Raw genomic sequence first — 21,925 nt, forward strand, 5'->3', positions numbered from 1 at the left:
AGACAAACAAAATTGAGGAAATTTGTTTCCAGTAGACCTGCTTTGCAAGAAATGATAAAAGAAGTGCTTTAAAGAGAAGGAAAATAATATAGATCAGAAACTCAAATCTACATAAGGAAATGAAGAGCATTGGTAGAGGAATAGGGAAGGTAAAATAAAAACTTTTATTAAATTCTTAATTGATCTAACATTTAACAGTGTGTCCAAAATAATAATAATGATGTATTTGATTATGTATGCATATGTATATATCTTTGTGTATATGTATGCTTTTATGTGAGTACAATGAATGATAGCAATGATACAAGGAACAGGAGGGAAGAATTAAGATTATTTTGTTATTATAAGGTATTCACACCACTTGTAAAGTGGTTTAGTGTTATTTGAAAATGGACTTGGATTAGTTGTAAATGTATATTGCAAACTCTAAGGCGACCACTAATAAAAGTAAAAAAAACTAGTATACTAAGAAAGTAGAGAAAATGGAATCATACAAAATCCTCAGTTAAAATCACAAAAGGCAGAAAAAGAGTGAAAGACAAAAATAAGCATGAAGAGCAAGGGCAAGAAATAGAAAACAGTGACAAATATGGTAGATGTTAATTTAACTATTGTCACTTTGAACATTAGTGGTCTAAATGCACAGATTGTCAGCGTAGATCAAAAGACAAGAACCAACTATATGTTATTTACAAGAAGTCCACTTTAAATGTAAAGACACATATAAATTACAAGTAGATGGATGGAGTATGCCTGTAGTTCCAGCTACTCAGGAAGGTGAGGCAGGAGGATCGCATGAGCCCGGGGATTAGAGACCAGCCTAATAGAGTGAGACCCAGTCTCTAATAACAACGACAAAAGAAATGAATGGAGAAAGATATACTATGCTAACACTAATCAAAAGAAAGGAGAACAATGCAACCATAAAAAAAAAACAAATAATCCCATTAAAAAGTGGGCAAAGGACATGAATAGATAATTCTCAAAAGAAGTCATACAAATGGCCAACAGGTATTTGAAAAAATGCACAATATCACTAGTCATCAGGGAAATGTAAGTCAAAACCACAATGAAATATCATTTTACCCCAATGAGAATGGCTATTATTAAAAGACAAAAATAACAGATGCTGCCGAGGATGTGGAGGAAAGGGAACTCTTATTCACTGTAGGAATGTAAATTAGTACAACCACTAAGGAAAACAGTATGGAGATTTTTCAAAAAAACTAAAAATAGAACTACCATAAATCCCACTACTGGGTATTTATTTATCCAAAGAAAAAGAAATCAGTTTATCAAAGGGATACCTACACTTACATGTTTATTGCAGCACTATGCACAATAGCAAAGATGTGGAATCAACCTAAGTGTCCCTGGATGGATGAATGGACAAAGAAAATGTGGTATATAAACACAATGGGATACTATTTGGCCATAAAGAAGAATGAAATCATGTCATTTGCAGCAACATGGATAGAGCTAGAGGTTATTATGTGAAATGAAATAACTCAGGTGCAGAAAGAATATTGCATGTTCTCACATGTGTAGCTTAAAAAGTTGATCTCATAAAAGTGGAGAGTAGAATGATAGATAATAGAGGATGGGGGGGGATGAAGAGAGGTAGGTTAACAAGCACAAACATACAGTTAGATAAAAGGTATAAGTTTTATCATTTGACAGCAGAGTGTAATGAGCATAGTTAACAACAATGTATTGTATATTCCAAAGTAGCTAGAAGAGAGGACTTGAATTGTTCCCAACACACAGAAATGATAAATACTCAAGATGATGGACTCTTCAAATACCCTGACTTGATGATTACACATTCTATGCATCTAACAAAGTATCATGTATGCCCTATAAATATGTAAAGCATCATGTATCAATAAAAAGAAAAAAGAGAGAAGGAGTGACTATATTAATTTCAAAAAGAGCAGACATCAAAGCAAAAAAAGTTATCCGGGATAAAAGGTGGCATTACATGATGATAAAGGGGTGAATATTCCAAGAAGACATAACAATATGGCAATATGTATGTGCCTAACAACAGAGCATCAAAATATATGAGGCAAGAACTGATAGAACTGCAAGGAGAAATAGATAAATCCACTATTATAACTCGAGATTTCGATACTCCTTTATCATGAATGGACAGATCCAATAGGCAGAAAATCAGTAAGGACATAGTTGAACTCAACATCATCAATCAACTGGTTATAATTGATGTCTATAGACTACTTCATCCAATGATAGCAGAATACACATTCTTCTCAAACTTATATGGAATATTCACCAAGCAAGACCATATTCTGGGCCATAAAACACACTTTAATAAATTTAAAAGAATAGAAATCATATAATGTCTGGTTCCAGACCATAATGGAATTAAACTACACATTAATAATGAGAAATAATTGGAAAACCCCCAAATATGTGGAGATTAGTTAAACAACATATTTCTAAGTAACACATGGATCAAAGAAGAAATCATAAGAGAAATTTAAAAACATTTTGAACTAAATGAAAATGAAAACACAATTGACAAAATTTGTGGGATGTAGCAAAAGCAGTGTTCAGAGGGAAATTTATAGCATTGAATTCATATATTAGAAAAAAAGAAAGACCAAAAATTCACCTTATCAGCCTGAGCAAGAGCGAGACCCCGTCTCTACTAAAAATAGAAAGAAATTAATCGGACAACTAAAAATATATAGAAAAAAATTAGCCAGGCATGGTAGTACATGCCTGTAATCCCAGCTACTTGGGAGGCTGAGGCAGTAGGATCGCTTGAGCCCAGGAGTTTGAGGTTCCTGTCAGCTAGGCTAATGCCACGGCACTCACTCTAGCCAGGGCAACAGAGTGAGACCCTGTCTCAAAAAAAAAAAAAAAAAAAAAAATTCACCTTAGGAAACTAGAGAAAGAAGAGTAAATTAAATCCAAAGTAAGCAGAAGAAAAGAAATAATAAAAATTAGAGCAGAAGTCAATGAAATTGAAAACAGGAAATCAATGAAACCAAAAGCTGGTTCTTTGAAATGATCAGTAAAATTGATCAACTTCTATCCAAGCTAAGAAAAAAAGAGACACAAATGACTGATATTAGACATGAAAGAGGGGACATCATTACAGATCCCATGTACATTACAAGAATAGTAAAGGAATATTATGAGTGACTCTATTCCCACAAATTTGATAACCTAGATGAAATGGACCAACTCCTTGAAAGACACAATCTCCCAAAACTCTCACAAGAAGTAGCCACTCTGAATAGGCCTATATCTATTAAAGAAATTGCATCAATAACTAATAACTTTTCAAAACAAAAAAATGCCAAGCCCAGATAGGTTCACAGGTGAATTCTACTAAACATCTAATGAAGATATTATGCCAATTCTTTACAATCCCTTCAGAATTTAGAAACAGAGGACATATTTCTTAACTCATTTAATGAGGCCAGCGTCACCTTAATAAAAAAACCAGACAAAGACATTACAAGAAAACTACAGACTAATACCTCTCATGAAAATAGATGTAAAAATCCTCACCCAAATATTAGTAAATCAAGTCCAACAATGTATAAAAAGAATTATACACCATGATGAAGTGGGATTAATCCCAGGTGTACAAGGTTGGTTCAATATTTGAAAATCAATCTAATCTATCACATCAACAGCTAAAGAAGAAAGTCATGTGATCGTATCAATAGATGCAGAAAAAGCATCTGACAAACTCCAACACCCATTCATGATAAAAATTCTCATTAAGCTAGGAATAGAGGGAAACTACCTCAACTTGGTAAAGAATATCTACAAAAAACCTAAGCTATTTATTTTTATTGTTGCTGTGATTGCTTTTGGGGTCTTCTTCAAAAATTCTTTGCCTAGCCAAGATCTAGAAGAGTTTTTCCCACATTTTCTCCTAGAATTCTTATGGTTTCATGCCTTACACTTAAGTCTTTTATTCATCTTGAATTAATTTTTGTAAGTGGTGAGAAGTATGGATCCTGTTTCATTCTTCTGCATGTGGCTATCCAATTTTCCCAGCATGATTTATTGATAGGGATTCTTTTCCCCAGTGTATATTGTTGTCTGCTTTGTCAAAGATCAGTTGGCTGTGTGTGGATGGTTTTATGTCTGGATTTTCTGTTCTGTTCCATTGGTCTATGTCTATTTTTGTGCCAATACCATGCTGATTTAGTCACTATAACCTTGTAGTATAGTTTGCAATCTGGTAATATGATGCCTCCCAATTTGTTTCTTTTGCTTGAGATTGCTTTTGCTATTTGGGCTCTTTTCTGGTTTCATACAAAGTGTAGAATTATTTTTTCTAGATCTGTGAAATATGATGTTGGTATTTTGATGGGAATTGCATTGAATCTGTAAATCACTTTGGGTAGTATGGACATTTTAACAAGGTTGAGTCTACTGATCCATGAGCATGATACATTTTATGGAGATTCCTCAAAGAACTAAAAGTCAACCTACCATTTGATCCAGCAGTACCACTACTGGGTATTTACCCAAAGGGAAAGAAGTCATTTTATCAAAAAGACACGTGCACCCAAATGTTTATTAGAGCACAATTCATAATCACAAAGATGCAGAATCAACCCATGTGCCCATCAATTCATGAGTAGATTAACAAAATGTGGTATATGTATGCCACTACTCAGCCATAAAAAAGGATGAATTAAGGCCTTTTGCTGCAATTTGGATGGAACTGGAGACCATTATCCTAACTGGAGTATCTAAAGAATGAAAAAACAAACACCATGTGTACTCATTACTAAATTGGACCTAATCAATAAGCATACATGTGCATAGAGAGAAATATAACTCAACAGAAATCAACCACAGGGGAGGCGGGAGGAAGGGATGGGTGAAAATGTACCTAAGGGTACAATGAACAATATCTGGGTGACAGGCACTCTTACAATCAAGCATTATAAAAGCAATTCATGTAACCAAAATTATTTATACTCCATAATACTTTGAAATTTAAAAAAATAAATTAACTAATTAAAGACACTATGTAACAAGAACGACAACAACAAAAAAACCCTACAGCTAACGTCATACTTAATAATGACAAACTAGAAGATTTCCCACTAAAATCAGGAACATGGCAAGTATGTCCCCTCTAACCACTCCTTTTGCAACATTGTAGTGGAAGTTCTAACTAATGCCATAAAAAAAGGAAATGAAAGGTATACTGATTTAGAAAGAAGAAATAAAACTGTCCTTGTTTACAGATGACATAATTATGTGGAAAATCCAAAAACACTCCTGGAATTAATAGCAATTATTATGGTGTTGTAGGATAAAAGTTAATATACAAAAAGTCAATTGCTTTTCTATATACCAGCAATGAACAAGTGGAATTTGAAATTAAAAACACAATTAAAACACATTAGAAAAGGAATGACTTTCTCTTTCTTCCATTGGCCAAACATCTGGCTAGAAATTGTGAGATTAGATTAAGTGAATCTACTTCTCTCCCCTCTCAAACTGTTATACTGTGTCAAAACGCATGATGATAGGATTATTTGCATCAGGAAATAAAATATTTTAGAGTTAAATTAAATACACACACACACGCATACAATACCACTTATGTTAGCACTCCCCCAAACAAAATACTTAGGTACAAATATAATAAAATACGAGGAAAACTATAAAACTCTGATGAAGGAAATCAAAGAACTAAGCAAGTGGAGAGATTTTCCATGTTTTGGATAGGAAGAACAATATTGTCAAGACGTCAATTCTCCCTAACTTGATCTTCAGATTCAATGAACTCCCAATAAATTCCCAGCAAGTTCTTTTGTGGATGTTGACAAACTCGTTTTAAAGTTTATATGGAGAAGCAAAAGACCCAGAATAGCTAACACAATGTTGGAGGAGAATAACAAAGTTAGAGGACTGACACTACCTGACTTCAAGGCTTACTATAAAGCCACAGTAATCAAAAAAGTGTGGTATTGACTAAGAATAGACAAACAGATCAATGGAACAGAATAGAGAGTCCAGGAATAGGCCCCAACAAATATAGTGAACTGATTTTTTTTTCTTTTTCTTTTTTTTTTTGAGACAGAGTCTCACTTTGTTGCCCGGGTTAGAGTGAGTGCCGTGGCGTCAGCCTAGCTCACAGCAACCTCAAACTCCTGGGCTCAAGTGATCCTCCTGCCTCAGCCTTCCGAGTAGCTGGGACTATAGGCATGCGCCACCGTGCCCGGCTAATTTTTTTTTATATGTATATATTTTTAGTTGTCCAGCTAATTTCTTTCTATTTTTTTAGTAGAGACGAGGTCTCGCTCTTGCTCAGGCTGGTCTCGAACTCCTGAGCTCAAACAATCCGCCCACCTCGGCCTCCCAGAGTGCTAGGATTACAGGCGTGAGCCACCGCGCCCAGCCAATGAACTGATTTTTGACAAAGGAGCAAAGGCAATACAGTAGAGAAAAGATAGTCTTTTCAAAAATGGTACCGGAACAACTGGACATCCACATTTTTAAAAAATGAATCTCTACACAGACCTTCAACTCTTCATAAAAATTAACTAAAAATGGATTACAGACCTAAATATAAAAAGCAAAACTATAAAACTCCTAGAAGAGAACAGGAGAAAATCTAGATGACCTGGGGTTTGGCAATGACTTTTTAGATGTAACACCAAAGGCATGATTCATGAAAGAAAAAATTGATAAACTGGGCTTCCATGGAGTTAAAATTTTCTGCTTTGCAAAAGACACTGTGAAGAGAATGAAGAGACAAGCCATTGATTGGGAGAAAATATTTGCAAAAGATCTATCTATTAAAGGACTGTTATCTAAAATACAAAGAACTCTTAAAATTCAACAAAAGAACAAACAACTTAATTAAAAAATGAGCCAAACACCTTAATACAGCAGTCCCCAACCTTTTTGGCACCAGGGACCAGTTTCATGGAAGATAATTTTTCCATGCACGGGGAGTGGGGGAGAGGCAGTGATGCCAGCATGGAGAGCGGCTGTAAATACAGATGAAGCTTTGCTCACTCGCCCGCTGCTCACCTCCTGCTGTGTGGCCTGGTTCCTAAGTTTCATGGAAGACAATTTTTCCATGGACCGGGGCAGGTGGAGCTCTGTGGCCCAGTTCCTAACAGGTCCGTGGCCCGGGGGTTGGATACTGCAACCTTAATAGACACCTCACCAAAGAAGATATGCAGATGGCAAACAAGCATCTGAAAAAATGTTCCACATCATATGTCATCAGGGAAATGCAAATTAAAACAGTGATATACCAGTACACACCTATTAGAGTGGTCAAAGTCCAGACCATCAAAGCTGGCGAGGATATGGAGCAATAGGAGCTCTCTTTCATTGCTGGTGGGAATGCAAAGTGGCATAGTCTGGCAGTTTTTTACAAAAGTAAATATACTCTTACCATAAGATCTAGCAATTGTGCTCCTTAGTATTTACCCAAAGGAACTGAAAGCTTATGTCCACACAAAAACCTGCACGGAGATGTTTACAGCAGCTTCATTCATAATTGCCAAAACTTGAATGCAACCAAGTTGTTGTTCAGTACATAAATGGATAAACTTGGTACATACAGACGGTGGAGTATTGTTCAGCGCTAAAAAGAAATGAGCTATTAAAAAGACATGGAGGAAACTTAAATACATATTACTAAATGAAAGAAGCCAATCTGAAAGGGCTACACACTGTAGGATTCCAGCTACATGACATTCTGGAAAAGTCCAAGCATGGAGATAATAAAAGGATCAGTGGTTTCCAGGGGATGGGGGGAGGGTGGGATGAAGAGGCAGAACACAGAGGATTTTTAGGGCAGTGAAACCACTCTGTATACTCTAATGGTGAATATAAGTCTTTGTACATTTGTCTAAACCCATAGAGTGTACAATACCAAGAGTGAGCCCTAATGTAACATATGGACTTTGGGTGATAATGATGTGTCAATGTAGGTTCACCAGTTGTAACAACTGTACCTCTCTGGTGTGGGATGGTGATAATGGGGTTGGCTGTGCATGTGTGGCAGCAAGGGTTACGTGGGAAATCTCTACCTTTCTCTCAATTTTGCTATGAACCTAAAACTGCTCCAAAAAATTGTGTGTGTGTGTGTGTGTGTCTGTGTGTGTGTATCACACTAAAAGTCTAGTAAGTAGGGTTGCCTTTCTTCACATTATTTCAATTTTCTGACATTGACAGTATTGCTGCAACATAACTGAATTGTATTACTGTATCCACACTAATATCATCCTGCCATATTTTATGACTACAAGCTATTATAAGATTTCTGAGTGCTTAATCAGCATGAATTGAAACATTAATTAACTAGAATCAGGTATTTTTATAGGCATGTTTTCTAGATTCTCTGGGCCTTATATATTACAAATGAAGAAATGAGAAGCAATGTGAGAATTAGGGGAAAAAATGTATATGTATATGTATATTCCATTAGATCCAAGGACAATGGAACCACCCTGACAGTTTGCAGTAAGTTTAGCAATGCTCAGAGAGGCAGTCTCTTACATAAGGCAGCTGACTATTTAAGACCTTATGGGAAAAAGTCAGCCCTCTCTCAACTATGTTAAATAGCAAGGAATGGACAATGCCAAATATGGCAGGACAAATATGGATGCTACAGGTAACCAATATTCCTTTCCAAACTAATGCTGTCTAAGAGTTTTTCCATGAGCACTTTGTTACGGAAATCTTATGTAGAGTGCTCAGTATAGATGAATAAACAGCTGCTTTAAGGGTTTTATTTTTCCCTTTTCAGTTCTTTCTTCTTTCTCCTCCTGTTTATGTATGTATATGTGCATGAGAGAGAGAGAGAGAGCATAAAGCATATATGCACAGTTTAAAAATCGGAAGCAAACATCCATGTAACCATCAAAATCAAGAAGTAAGCTGGGCACAGTGGCTCACGCCTGTAATCCTAGCACTTTGGGAAGCCCAGGGAGGGGGATCACTTGAGGCCAGAAATTCGAGATCAGCCTGAGCATGAGTGAGACCCCATCTCTACAAAGAAGTAGAAAAGTTAGCCAGGTATGGTGACATGTGCCTGTAGTCCCAGCTGCTTGGGAGGCTGAGGCAGGAGGCTCACTGGAGCCCCAGGAGTTTTAGGCTGCAGTGAGCTATAATGATCCACTTCATTCTGGCTTGGGTGATGGAGCAAGACCCTGTCTCAAAAAGAAAAAAAGAAAATCAAGGGGTAGGACATTGATGGCTCCCAAGAATGTCCCCTATTTAAAATACATTTCTGTTCTTCTGTGGTATGACATAAGAAACCCTTGTTCTCTTGGTGTTTGTTATGTCAAGTGAGCAATCAACGAGGCACAGGTGCATCAGGACAATATGTGTATTTCATCATAAAATTTGTATTTATTGCTATCATCATCATATCCACAAAAAGCTGCTTCTGCAATCAAAATTGTGTACTAATACGGGAAAGACAGCTGCAGGATGAAATATAGTAGTGAACTCCCATGTGGCAGATAGTGCCAGGATGTGGATGCCTCATTTGCAAGACAGTATTGTTTCTTAAAATCTGATGTAAAAATAATAGGAGGTGGAGGGAGATAGTTCACTTTGGGCAGTGTTCTTCGTATGAGTATGTAATATAAACTGCCCGCTCCTGCAACATAGGTCGATTTTCTCCTCCTGGCTGCTCATTCTCCTTCCTTCTGTCCCTCCCTTCCTTCACATATCCTACTCTAGACCCTTACCTCATCCTGACACTGTCGTCTCATACCTTTGGGCTAAGATCCATAGTCCCAGGGACAATGGAGCCACCCAGATAGTTTGCAACAAGTTCCACAGAGGGTCTTGTATGTGAGTCTCCTCTTTCTTGGAATATCCTCCCTAGCTCTCCTCAAGGAAGTCCTGCTTTTCTTAAAAGCCTCCCTCAAATCTCACTGTCTTTATCTTTTTGAGATCACTCAGTTGGATTTAATCTCTCCCATATCTTTGATCTTCTAGCACCAATTGCAGTGGTTTATGTTAGAATGATTTAGATTGGCACTTCTCACTCCTGCTCGTCAGGGCCCATACCGCTCTTACCCCTGTATTCCCTACCACCAGCACTGTGCTTTACCCAAGAACAGGCTCGCTAAATGGTTGAATTGATTTGTTGAATCTAGTACATTTAAAATGTGACCAATTGGACAGCATTTTCCTATGCACAATCTCAGGCATATCGTCTTTGAAAGTCACCATGAAAAGTGAATATACATTGAATGTTTTGAAGTGCCATCTTTTAAAATGTACGTTTTCCACTATTAGAAAATAAATTATACAATGTCGTATGGTCATAAAATAAAGGATTATGAATGACAGATAACGAAGGAAGTTTATGACCTGTATTAATCTATTATTCGTGTCCTTATCTATTCTGTGTAGTCACTTCAGCTTTCCCCAGGGCAATATGATGTGCTGCCTGCACCAGTTCCCAAGTACGCTTCCAGGTAATTATATACTTATTAATTAAGCTACTTTTAATCATTGCACGCATGCTTTTCTATTTACATACTCATATACCAATGTTCATGGCTTTTAAACCTCATTTATGCACCTCATATCCAGATTAGCATTTCTAAATATTTAATGAGAGATAGGGAATAAGTTAACAAAGATCTTCACTTTAAAAAAATAGATTTAGAAAATCATGTTTTTCTCTTCTTTTTTAAATATAGGAGCTTCGTATTTCGTTCAACAGTTGAAAGATTCCCAACAAGCTACTTCATTCCTGTAAGTGTAATATAGACAGTTAATTCATGGTGAATTTGATGTTTAAAATACACAGTGAATCCTTTTGACGCATTAAGATTTTGCTCATTGTAGTAGAAAAGCTATGAATAATTAACGTAATTGATTTAAAGTATGTCTGAAGATACTAGGGATTTCAATGTAAGCAATCCATTTGTAGCAAATTAGGGGAAAATGTTTACTTTCTTTAGGTCTTGACTCAAATACCACTTTCTCAGTAAGGTATTCCCTAGTTGCCTATTCAAAATTTCCAGTTCCCTTTCTTGGTTTATTTTTCTCTATAGCATTCATCACTGTCCAATACACTAAACTTTAAAATTTACCTATCCTGTTTTTATCTGCCTCCCCCACTAGAATGTAAGCTTCATGAAGGCAGGGATTTTTGTCCTGTATAGCACCTAGAAAAGTGGGCGGCACATAGTATTTTTTGAATTAATTTATTAAATCATCAGAGATAGTCTGGGAGCAGTGGCTCACACCTGTGGAGAGCTGAGGCAGGAGGATCACTTGAGTTTGAGGCCAGGAGTTTGAGACCAGCCTAGGCAACATAGCCAGATCCCACAAAAAATTAAAAAATTAGCTGGGTATGGTGGTGCATGCCTGTAATCTTAGCTACTTGGGAGGCTGAGGTGGGATGATTTCTTGAACCTAGGAGTTTGAGGCTGTAGTGAGCTATGATTGTGTCACTGGACTCCAGCCTGGGTGACAGAGTGAGAACCTGCCTCAAAAAAAAAAAAAAAAAATCAGAGATATTCAGTAGATCATTGTATTAACAACAAAAAGGAAGAGTGTCTCTAGTTTCTTTCCTTTCAAAAATGTGAAAATGCTTTTGTTTCTAAATATTAATATTTCTAAATGCATGTATATACATTATGATAAAGGCAAAGATAAGTATTAATAACTAATCAGTAGGGTATCAAAAATGAATAATAATATAAACAATCTGAAAGGATGAGAAAATATAAAATTGTTTTGTGTTAATTTGATGGACTATAGTTATTTATTTGCAATTACAAACTCAAGATCAGAAAAGACCAGATAGCAAGCATCTGAAGGAGGAATTGAGGTAACTGAACAGGGCTCACAAACAGACCCTAGAATATACAGGATTTTCATGTTTGATAAGATGACATGAGAAGTCAGTAGGGAAAGGAAAGGATATATTGTGCTGGACAATTGATTAAATAACTTGAAAAAATTGAGTTAGAGTCTCGCTTCATACCACACATTAAAATAAATTCCATATTGACTAAAGAATTAGATACTTTTGAAATTCTAAAACCAGAGAAAATATGTGAGTATATATCTAATCTTAGGATAAGATAGACTTTCTGAGATGATAGTAATGAAAGAAATTTCAACATTAAAGAAATATTAGATTTGATTATATAACATTTAAAATTTTTTGTATATCAGTAAAACTATAAACCAAGTTAATAGGCAAATGCAGATTAGGAAAAGTATTTTCAACATATATGGCAGATAAAGAGTTAATAGCCTTATAGGTAAAATTCTCTTAACAATCTATAGGAAAAACATCAGTAGAAAAGTAAAACAGATAAAGGCCATAAATGCACGATTCATAAAACAAGAAATTCAAGAAAGGTGAAAAATCTTTAGATCTCACTGACATTTAAGTGTGAGAAACCAGAAGGCTGATTGAAAGTTCTCTGTATGTGAGTAGAGTAGATGGCTAATAATAGCCCCCCAAGATATGCCCATGTCCTGATGCCTGGAACCTATGAATGTTACCTTATGTGGCAAAGACTTTGCGGGTGTGATTAAGTTAAGGGTCTTGAGATGGGGAGATTATCCTGGACTACGGGGGTGGGCTCTAAATGCAATCCCAAGTGTCCTTATAAGAGGGATGCAGAGGGAGATTTCTCTCTCTCACACACACACACACAGGAAGAGAAGCAAATCAGATAACAGAGTCGGAGATTGCAGGGCTGCCGCCACACGCCAAGAAATGCTGGCGGCCACCCAAAGCTGAATGGGGCAAGAAACAGATTTCTCCTTTAGCGCCTCCAGAGTGAGTATGGCCCTGCTGATGCCTCGATTTTAGTCTAGTGAAACTGATTTCAGACTTCAGCCTCCAGAACTATGAGAGAATAAATTCCTGTTATTTTAAGCCATGGAGTTTATAGTAATTTGTTACAGCAGCCATAGGAAACGAATATAGGTGAAGATTATCTCCAGGTGGGTTTCACAGTGGATGGAAGGGACGAGGACCTGGCTTTTCCTTTGGTAGCCCGTAAATATCTGTATCTGCAGGTCTTTTCTCTGGGACACGTTAGCTGCTTCAGAATGACTTGTCAGCCTCCTGCCTGGGGTATAAGCCAGTTGCCAGTGTTCTGGGAGCTGAGTGGGGGAAGGGGCTCAAGAGTCTTACTATTTGGTGTTTAGAGGTTCATTTAATTCCAGTTTTCAGTAAAGGCCCCTGTCGTTGCAGTTGCAGGGCTCATGAATCCAGATCTCTGCTGCAGTCTCCCCAGAAACTAAACCCCCTGTCTCCTATAGGGCCATGGGGAGGGCAGTTACCTGCCAGCTGGGGGCCAGAGGAGGCAGGGACATGCGTGTAAATGTTCAACCAGACCTCCTGCTTTCGGATCCATCCCACCCCCACCTCACAGGTGCCTGATGCCTCAAATTCCGGAGCTTTTCTTGTGTTCCGCGGAGCAGATCAGCCTCTTCTCATTGGCACGTCCTCTCCACGTGCTTAGGTTTCTGCTTTCTGCGCCCTGCTAAGTCAGCCACCACTCCTCCTAACTACTCCACCTCTTCCGAAAGTCTGTCATCATCTCTTATTGGCTGTTGTCTCTTCTCTTGGCTCTTTGTACACGTGTGTGTATAGGTGTGTGTGGGGGAGAGGGATAGTTAAGTCTTTTTTATTGGATGGGAGAGGAATGGAGGTAAGTGTATGTGTTCAATGGGCTTTGGCAGCCACGACACCAGGTGTCTTCCCCACTGGGCAATATCATATTTCCTTTGAAATATATATTTTAAACGAATGCTGTGAGTTTGTTTGCTGTTAGTAAAGAGCGACTCAATTAAAAATAATTTTCTTTTAGTTCAGGCAGGCTCAGGACAAGATGCCTGGTGTGTGAATAGCACAAGGTATCCGATTCTGATAATTTTTTCCAGTGTTCTCACTGCTTTTATGGAGAAGATTTTTGGAGATCCTTACTATGCCACTTTCACTGATAGCGCCACATTTATTCCATCTTATAGATAAAAGTGATTCACTGATTTGGAACAGCCTGTCCTTCAAAATAGTGAAAAGAATGCTTTTATAGAAAATGTTCCAAGGTCAAGAAATAGCCCAGGGCTGTGATTCATGTCTGTCCTAAACAAGCATTCCCAGGGCAGACTTGGGGGTTTGGTTTAGATCCATAAACACATAATCTGCAGAGGAAACTCTTTTGATCCCAGCAGTGGGATAAGGTGGTATGCAGTGTGAGTATGGTGAAGAAACAATGTTTGCTAGAACATCATCGCAAACCTTCTTGTGATAAGTCCTTTAATCCTTAAACCATTATAATGTGCCATCCAAATTTTATCTGGAAATTCCTTTGGCTGATTTTATCACTTAGTTTAATTGTTAAGGTTCTTAGAACTGGAAGAAACTTTATACATCAATTACTCTATTAGGCTCAACTATGATAATTACCATTCATTGAGTGTTTTCGGGTACCAGGCACAGTGCTCAGCTAATCTTCACAACTCGGCGAGGTAGTATTAATTTATCATCTGTTTGAGGGTCAGGAAATGGCAGTTAATTGCCTGAGATCACATAGTTATTAAGAGATAGAGCTGGGACTTAGGCCGTGGTGACCTCAAAACCTGGGCTGTAGGCTGTCCTGCCTAGTGAGTGAGCATGATCAGGCAACTTGCTGAAGGTTAAGGTCTTTAGGAAGTAGGGAGCTGACCTGGGGCCAAAGCTAAGTGGTCAGTATTGTGCTATCTTTGGACTCACAATCCCCCCATGACTGAGGCTTGTTCGTGGAACCAGGTTTGCCCGCTGACCCCCTTTGCAGTAAGTAGAATGAGTTCATGTGCAAGAGCCTTCTGTCTCCTGGGAGGCCCACTTGCCAGCCTGCTGATTAGGTCCTGATAGTCTGAGAGCCTTATGATGGATGGCACAGTTTATGCCCAGTCTGGGAGCCTGGCTACACTGGTTTTCCCTAACTGGCCTTGTTTTTCCCTGGGACACCTTTAGGATGTAAGAATTTACAGTTTTTTCTCCACAAAGCCTCTTTGTTAAAAGTTAGACCTCATTGAGTCTAACTGACTTCTACAGAAGTTTTTTTATCCATTCCACAAATCATTTTGGATGCTTATGTGTGTGAGATCCTACACCAGGTAGGCATTGTTGAGGAGATAAAGGCAAGTGAGACATTTTATCGGTGCTCTTCCTGCCCTTTGAGAGGGCAGGGACGCTCTAAAGTCAATCACCCAACCAGTGTATATACATACACAAACTCATACATATTCAATGTGAGTCTGTGATTCACAAGGCATGTGTCTGACGAGTGTGGGAACAAATGGTTCAGCATGAACAACTTGAAATATGGTGCCCAAATTAGGTACTGATCACTCAAGTTTAATATTATCTGTTAATAGAAGCATATGTATCTTCTTCCTTCTGTCAGTCCAAATAAATGACCGAGGGAAAAATCTCAATGGAGGCTTAGTAAGCCAAGATTTTGAGGATGAGCCTGGGAAAAACACAAACCCCAAACTGGGGCTGTTTTTCCAAAGCGGGAGGTTGGAACTGTAGCATTTTAAAGGGTGGGTGGGGGGACCTGATGAGGTAGTGGTTACATTATTGTGAGGCCCAAGAAATCTGCATTTTACATAAAATAAGGGAGTGAAGGAGGAATCAATTATGTAGATGGCCCTGCTTAGGTAGGAGAATGTCTAATTCTGTGTTGTCTCCAGTTCTGTTACCTGTAAGATGAACTCGTAATTCATTATTAGTGTGGAATTGCACAGGCTTTAGTTTTAGGTGCTAGATATAGGTGTAAGTTGCATGTCCTTGCTCATGGGGGGCTAACAAGAAATTTCCTTAATGAATGATCTGTGGGACTTGTTCTTCACAGGTGCCTGAGGCTTTTACCTTCTCTTTTGTGTAAGGAGGTGAAGGGGTGGCCCTGAGACTTAGATTTTCTTTTTACATTTCCAACAGCCACCTCCAACAGTTTCCTATACATTTTACATTCATTAGATAAGCTGCCCAGCAAGTGCCAGACTCCAGGTAAAGGGAGGAGAAAAGGGCAGGGGTGAAGAGAAAGCTTGGGTGAGGCGAGACACCCACACCCATTCCTCAGAACCCATTTCCTAAGCAAAAGTCACAGAAAGGGAAGTGCTAGTTGTCCTGTCAGCTTTTGGCTCCAAGAGCCTTTCCACAAGGCATTCATTATTCGAGGGGCCCCGGAATGGAAATTTGCATTTATTGATATATCTTTCCCACTCACTGCAGCAATGCCTGGAACTCCACAGGTGGGGATTTTGATACGAGAGCCCAAGAGCTGAGACGTGTGTCACTCTTGATTTAACTGTTGAAAATAATTTTTTGTGGGGGATTTCCCCTTTTCAGCTGTCCTCTTTTAAATGCAAATGTTCCCAAAAGGAGGACTATATTGGTCAAATTCATACTAAGGCATTAATGACCTATCAAATTCTCTCCCATTCTCCATCATGCTACCGTTAATATAAATGAGACAAGAATTAGGGCACCCGAGATAAAGGAAAGGAACTGAAAGGAGGGAGAAATGTGAGAATGCGTCCCAATAGTTAGACATTTATGCCATTATTAACTATTCTTTCAGTGCGTGAAACGTGTGCTATGCTTTCAGACATTATCCTTAAGATAATTCCATACAAAATGAGGGAAAATAAAATTTACGAGGAGTTGCTATGTTGGGAATTTTCACAGAAGTTTAACTTGTTAAATAGATAAGTCTGTTGATTCTTAGGAGAGGGATCAATTTTGACATAAATGTGAAATAGCATAGTTTCAGAGAAACTCTACAATAATGAATGTTAAAGAAATGGAGCTCCTGTTTATGTGGGATAAACTGATATTTTGTGCAATTTGAATATTTTTCTATCCCTTAGTATTAAGAGGTGAGGCCTTTAAGAGGTGATTAGGCCATGAGGGCTCCCTGAAGTTCCATGACACTGACAATACCTGAATTTTGGAGGGAACACATTCAAACCACAGCATGGGCCCGCCATTGGACATCTGCCCCTTGGGCAAAAGATTGGTGGAGTTTATCCTTGAAAAAACTCAATGAACCTAGAGGAAAGAGAATCACATCCCAACACTTAGGGAACCCTAGGAAAAGACTGGATTACAATTCAGTTGTCTGATCTCAATATATCCAGCCACATACCCAGAGTTTCTACCGGGCAAGTGAGAAAAGCCTCTAACTTGAGCAAGAGTTGGAGATGAACAGACAGAAAGATGGAAACCTAGAGAAAAATAGAACTCAGGGACTAGAGTGGGAAGATTTAAAAATATACACAATTAGTATCTACAGAGAGACAAGGAAGGGAAAATTATTTTCAACTTAGGATTCTATATTCAGCCAAACTAAAAATCAATTCTGAAGACAAAGATTTCCAAACATGTAAAAACTCATAAAAATTACCTCTCAAATATCCTTTTTAAAGATACTGCTGGTGATAAAATAAAAAGGGGTAAATTCAGGTAGAGGAAGGCATGGGATCCAGGAGATAGTGGGTGCAATCTGGGAGAGTAGTAATGAAGAGGTGTCCCAGGTTGACCACTGTGCAGCAGGCTGAGAGAGAAACCAATTCATATTGAGAAAGAAAATAGAGAACTCTAGAAGGAATGTCTCTAAGGAAAAAGGGACTCAAGAACAGCTGATATGATGGGGGAAAAATGAAGAAAATATATATAGCAAAAATGTGCAAGTGAAAAAACAAAGCACTAGTAACTCCAGGTAAAACAAAAGGCTGTATGAGAAGAGAAATGCTATTATATAACTTGGCTCTGTAAGGAATAATATTTATTTAGCAAAACTGATTCTTGATTGAAATATTACTTTGAGTGGATGAGGAGAGAGGAGTCGTGGGTAGAGCAAGAGAGCCATATTTTCATTTATTTCAGGAAACAGTCAATAGATAATTTCTAAAATATAAATTAAGAATTAACAATAGAAACATACTATTTAGTAATAAAATAACTGCCAGAGAACAGCTAAAAGTTAAGAATAGTTGTCTTAGATTCTCTAAAGAGACATGAGTAAAAGATGTTTCCAGGAGTGCTAGTTGCGTGAATGAAGCAGTCTACTGCAGTGTTATCTCAGTAGAACATTATGTCCTCCACTCTGCGCTGCATGCTATACACTTTCAAAGACAAAACAAATACCAGTGACTTCTGTGTTTCATTATAAGTCTTTGGCTGCCGGTTGTTTCTAAATAATATTTCTCTATCAATTTAATAAAATGTCTTAAAACTGAAGTTAAAATATATTTTAAGTTAAAATATATTTAAGACATATTAAAAATGTTAGAGTAAAAATAAATGAATAAATTATAGAAAATTTGAAAAATATAGAAAATTATATTCTAAAAATTTCTCACTACTTATTTGCAAACAATAATAATTTTTTCCCTTTTTTTCTGTAGTTTTAAAAATATAGTTGCAATCATAATTTCACTATAATTTCATATCCTTTTTTACTTAGTATATCTTTCACTTCCATGTTATTAGAAATCCTTTTAAACACATGATCTTGAAACATTTTGCCAAACCTTTTAAAAAAGTATCGGACTAATTTACACTTCCACCAGCAATTGTAAGTGTGCTCACTTTACCAATTTATATAAATCTTATTTATTGTTATTTTTTAAAATATTTGATAATTTGATAGTAAAAAAATGATATCTAGTTATTTTATTATTTTATTATTTTTTCTTTTTCTTTTTTCAGCAGGGGATTTGTTACACACTCTTTAATGGATTTTGACTTCCATGGCCACCATCCTGCCTAGTTATTTTAATATAGTATGTTTGATTGATTCGAGGCTATTCATTCTAATTAATATTGTTAATCAGTTAATTGTGGTCCTTCCTGTATATTTTTTGGTCACAGTCTTTGTCCAGTTATCTATTGGGTGGAGTTTTTGTATTCTTTTTTGTTGTTTTGTATAAACTCTATATAGTAAAGAAATATTAACACTTATATTTGTTAAAGTTTTTCAGGGCTTTTTTTTGTCATTTACTTTTGTAAATCCTTTATACAGAAGGTTAAAATGTAGAATATTTATGTCATCAAATTAAGTCATTTGTCATCAGCTTCTGAAATGTAAGTCCCATGAAAGAAGAGACTATATCTTTCTTAATCATCAATGCCCAGCACCTCAGATATTGCACAAAAAAAGTGTTGAATGAGTGAATGGAATCTATGTATCTTTCCCTCGTTTATTTCTTTGACCACTTAAAAAAATTTCCTCTAGAGACATGATCACTTTAATTTTCTTCTAATTTTTCTTTTGATTTTTAAAAGAGTTTTAACTCTCTAATTCTTCTAACATGTGTTTTGTGTGTCATTGCATGGTAAGGTCATGCGTCATTTGAGCTCTGTTGACTTAGGATAGGTCGCCTCATTGTTGGTATAGGAAACCTACAATCGCCAAAACTCTGACCTGTACATCTGAAGCAATATAGTACAGACCTATAGACATTCACCCAGTCCCTTTAAACCCCTTTGAAAATGAGGCTAGTTATAAAAGATATATACAGGCCCCATCTCCCCTCCTTTCTTTCCATGATCTGTGAAAATGAGCTTATTGAAATTTGTCAATCAGTTACATATATAATCTCAAAGGGCAGCCGATTAAAAAATGAGTAATGACCATATGAAGGCATAGCAGATTACTACATGTTTTTTTTTAAAATAGGGATTTCAGTAAAACTTTTATTTTTTTATTTTTTAAATTTTTTTTTATTTCAGCATATTATGGGGGTACAAATGTTTAGGTTATGTATATTGCCTTTGCCCCACCTGAGTCAGAGCTTCAAGCACGTCCATCCCTGAGATGGTGCTCATCATGTGTGTATATACCCATCCCCTCCTCCCTCTTCCCATCTGCCCGACACCTGATGAATGTTATTACTATATATGCATTTAAGTGTTGATCAGTTCTACATGGTTTTTTAGTTGTAGAAAGTACATTAACTTTGAATTTGAAAATCCTCTAGCATCTTGGGTGCCCAAAGACCTCTTAGTGTATAACAGCCTTTCCAACTTGTTAAATAAAGAAAACAGGCAGCCTTGCTTGTGTCAGGGATTCAGTTGAATTACATTTTGTCCCCAAGTATAGGTGGCTCTCAGGAGAAACAGCTGGTAAGGAATTTGGTTAGCAAATGATTTTTAATCTTCACATTACCAATGTAAGGTTGTATACTTGTTGGCTATTTCAGTTATTGTTGAAATAATAATTATGGATCGACAAAATTTTTGTCCACAGGAAAGACTGTGAGGAGAGTATTTATAAGTGCCTTTTGAGGTGGGTGCCAGAGGACATGTTCTGCCATAAGTAAAAAAGGGCTTTTTTCACCCACATAAAAAATTGAATTCAAAACTTCTACCAGCCACCATTTGCTTTTAGCTGCTTGATGAAGACCAAGCCCCACAAATCCCGAGACTAAAATGTGCAGTTCTGGCCGGATGCCGTGGCTCACACCTGTAATCCGAGCACTCTGGGAGGCCAAGGAGGGAGGATTGCTTGAGCTCAGGAGTTCAAGACCAACCTGAGTAAGAGTGAGACCCTGTCTCTAGAAAAAAAAAAAAAGAAGTAAAATGCACAGTTCACTCATACTGGCAGGTTTTTAAGAAGGAAAGAACAAACTGCAACAAATCCTAGTCATTTTCATCCAAGAGAAATGAACAAAGGAAAACTTGTCATTTGTGGTTCCTCCTCCCCTCATCCCTTCCCTTTAATTGATTTAATTGCTTTTATAAATGACCTAAATAAGTCTTTTGATCTACAGAAAGCTGCATAATTTTATTCCCTTCTGACTGTGTTTCAAAATGTGGGCGTTAAGAAGGATATCAGATATTCTGTACGACTTCTTTGAACATATAGGGGCTACTGATGACTATATCTTACTTCCATTAGGCTAAAGAGCAGTGAGGAAGATTTTATTTTTCTAAATCTTTTTTCCCCCAATGACTATTTGGCATGTGGACGATAGAGACTCAGTGCTTTTTTTGTCTATTGCTGGTGGGAGCATACATTAATACAACCCCCTGAAAGCAGTTTGGCAGTATGTATTGAGGTATAAAAACTGTTTATATCTTTTCACCTACTAATTCCACTTTGAAAAAAACCCTCCTAAAGTGATAATCATAAATACAGAAATATTCATATATACAAAGATATCATCAAAGGATTATTTGTAATGGCAAAATAACAGCAGAAGCAATTTAATATCAACAGAAGGGAAATCATTTTAAAAGAATATCATGTATCCACTCAAAGGAATATATTGTAGCCATTTAAACAATTATTGTGAAAATTATAAAATAGCACCAAAAATGTTTATGATCTAATGTGTAGTGAAAAATACAGGGTATAAATTGATGTGTATATCGTGATTAAAATAATGTTTAAGAGGCCGGGCACGGTAGCTTACGCCTGTAATCCTAGCACTCTGGGAGGCCGAGATGGGAGGATCGCTTGAGCTCAGGAATTCGAGACCAGGCTGAGCAAGAGCGAGATCCCATCTCTAAAAAATAGAAAAATTAGCTGAGCGTTGTGGTATGCACCTGTAGTCCCAGCTACTTGGAAGTCTGAGGCAGGAGGATCACTTGAACCCCGGAGTTTGAGGTTGCAGTGAGCCAGGATGATGCTGCTGTGCGCTAGCCAGGGTGACAGAGTGAAACTCTTGTCTCAAAAATAAATAAATAAAATAAAATAATCTAAGAAAAATCATATGTATAACAAATAGGAAATGTATAAAAATGCTTTTAGTAGCTAGGCTGAGGCACTGTGACTAAGGATGATTGTTAATTTCCTTCTCTTCCATTGCTTTTATGATTTTTCAAAATATAATCTTTAAAAGCAGAAAGGTAGTGTTTGAGGCAAAGAGCTATCAAAATGGTTAAGGTGAGGCCGGGCGC

At 37.2% G+C, this 21,925-nt stretch overlaps 1 protein-coding gene across 1 annotated transcript in view; it reads left to right on the top strand.

Annotated features, from left to right (window-relative positions):
- LOC105805896 (chromosome unknown open reading frame, human C2orf61) overlaps positions 1–21,925 on the top strand; it is a 48,556-nt gene that overhangs the window by 13,079 nt on the left and 13,552 nt on the right. Inside the window, exons 4-5 of the mRNA XM_012638863.1 lie at positions 10,402–10,466; positions 10,695–10,749. Of these exons, the coding sequence (XP_012494317.1) occupies positions 10,402–10,466; positions 10,695–10,749 (120 nt within the window). The remainder of the gene's footprint in view (positions 1–10,401; positions 10,467–10,694; positions 10,750–21,925) is intronic.

Source organism: Propithecus coquereli, unplaced genomic scaffold (genome assembly GCF_000956105.1).
Source record: "Propithecus coquereli isolate 6110/MARCELLA unplaced genomic scaffold, Pcoq_1.0 Scaffold136, whole genome shotgun sequence".
Classification (NCBI taxonomy): Eukaryota; Metazoa; Chordata; class Mammalia; order Primates; family Indriidae; genus Propithecus; species Propithecus coquereli.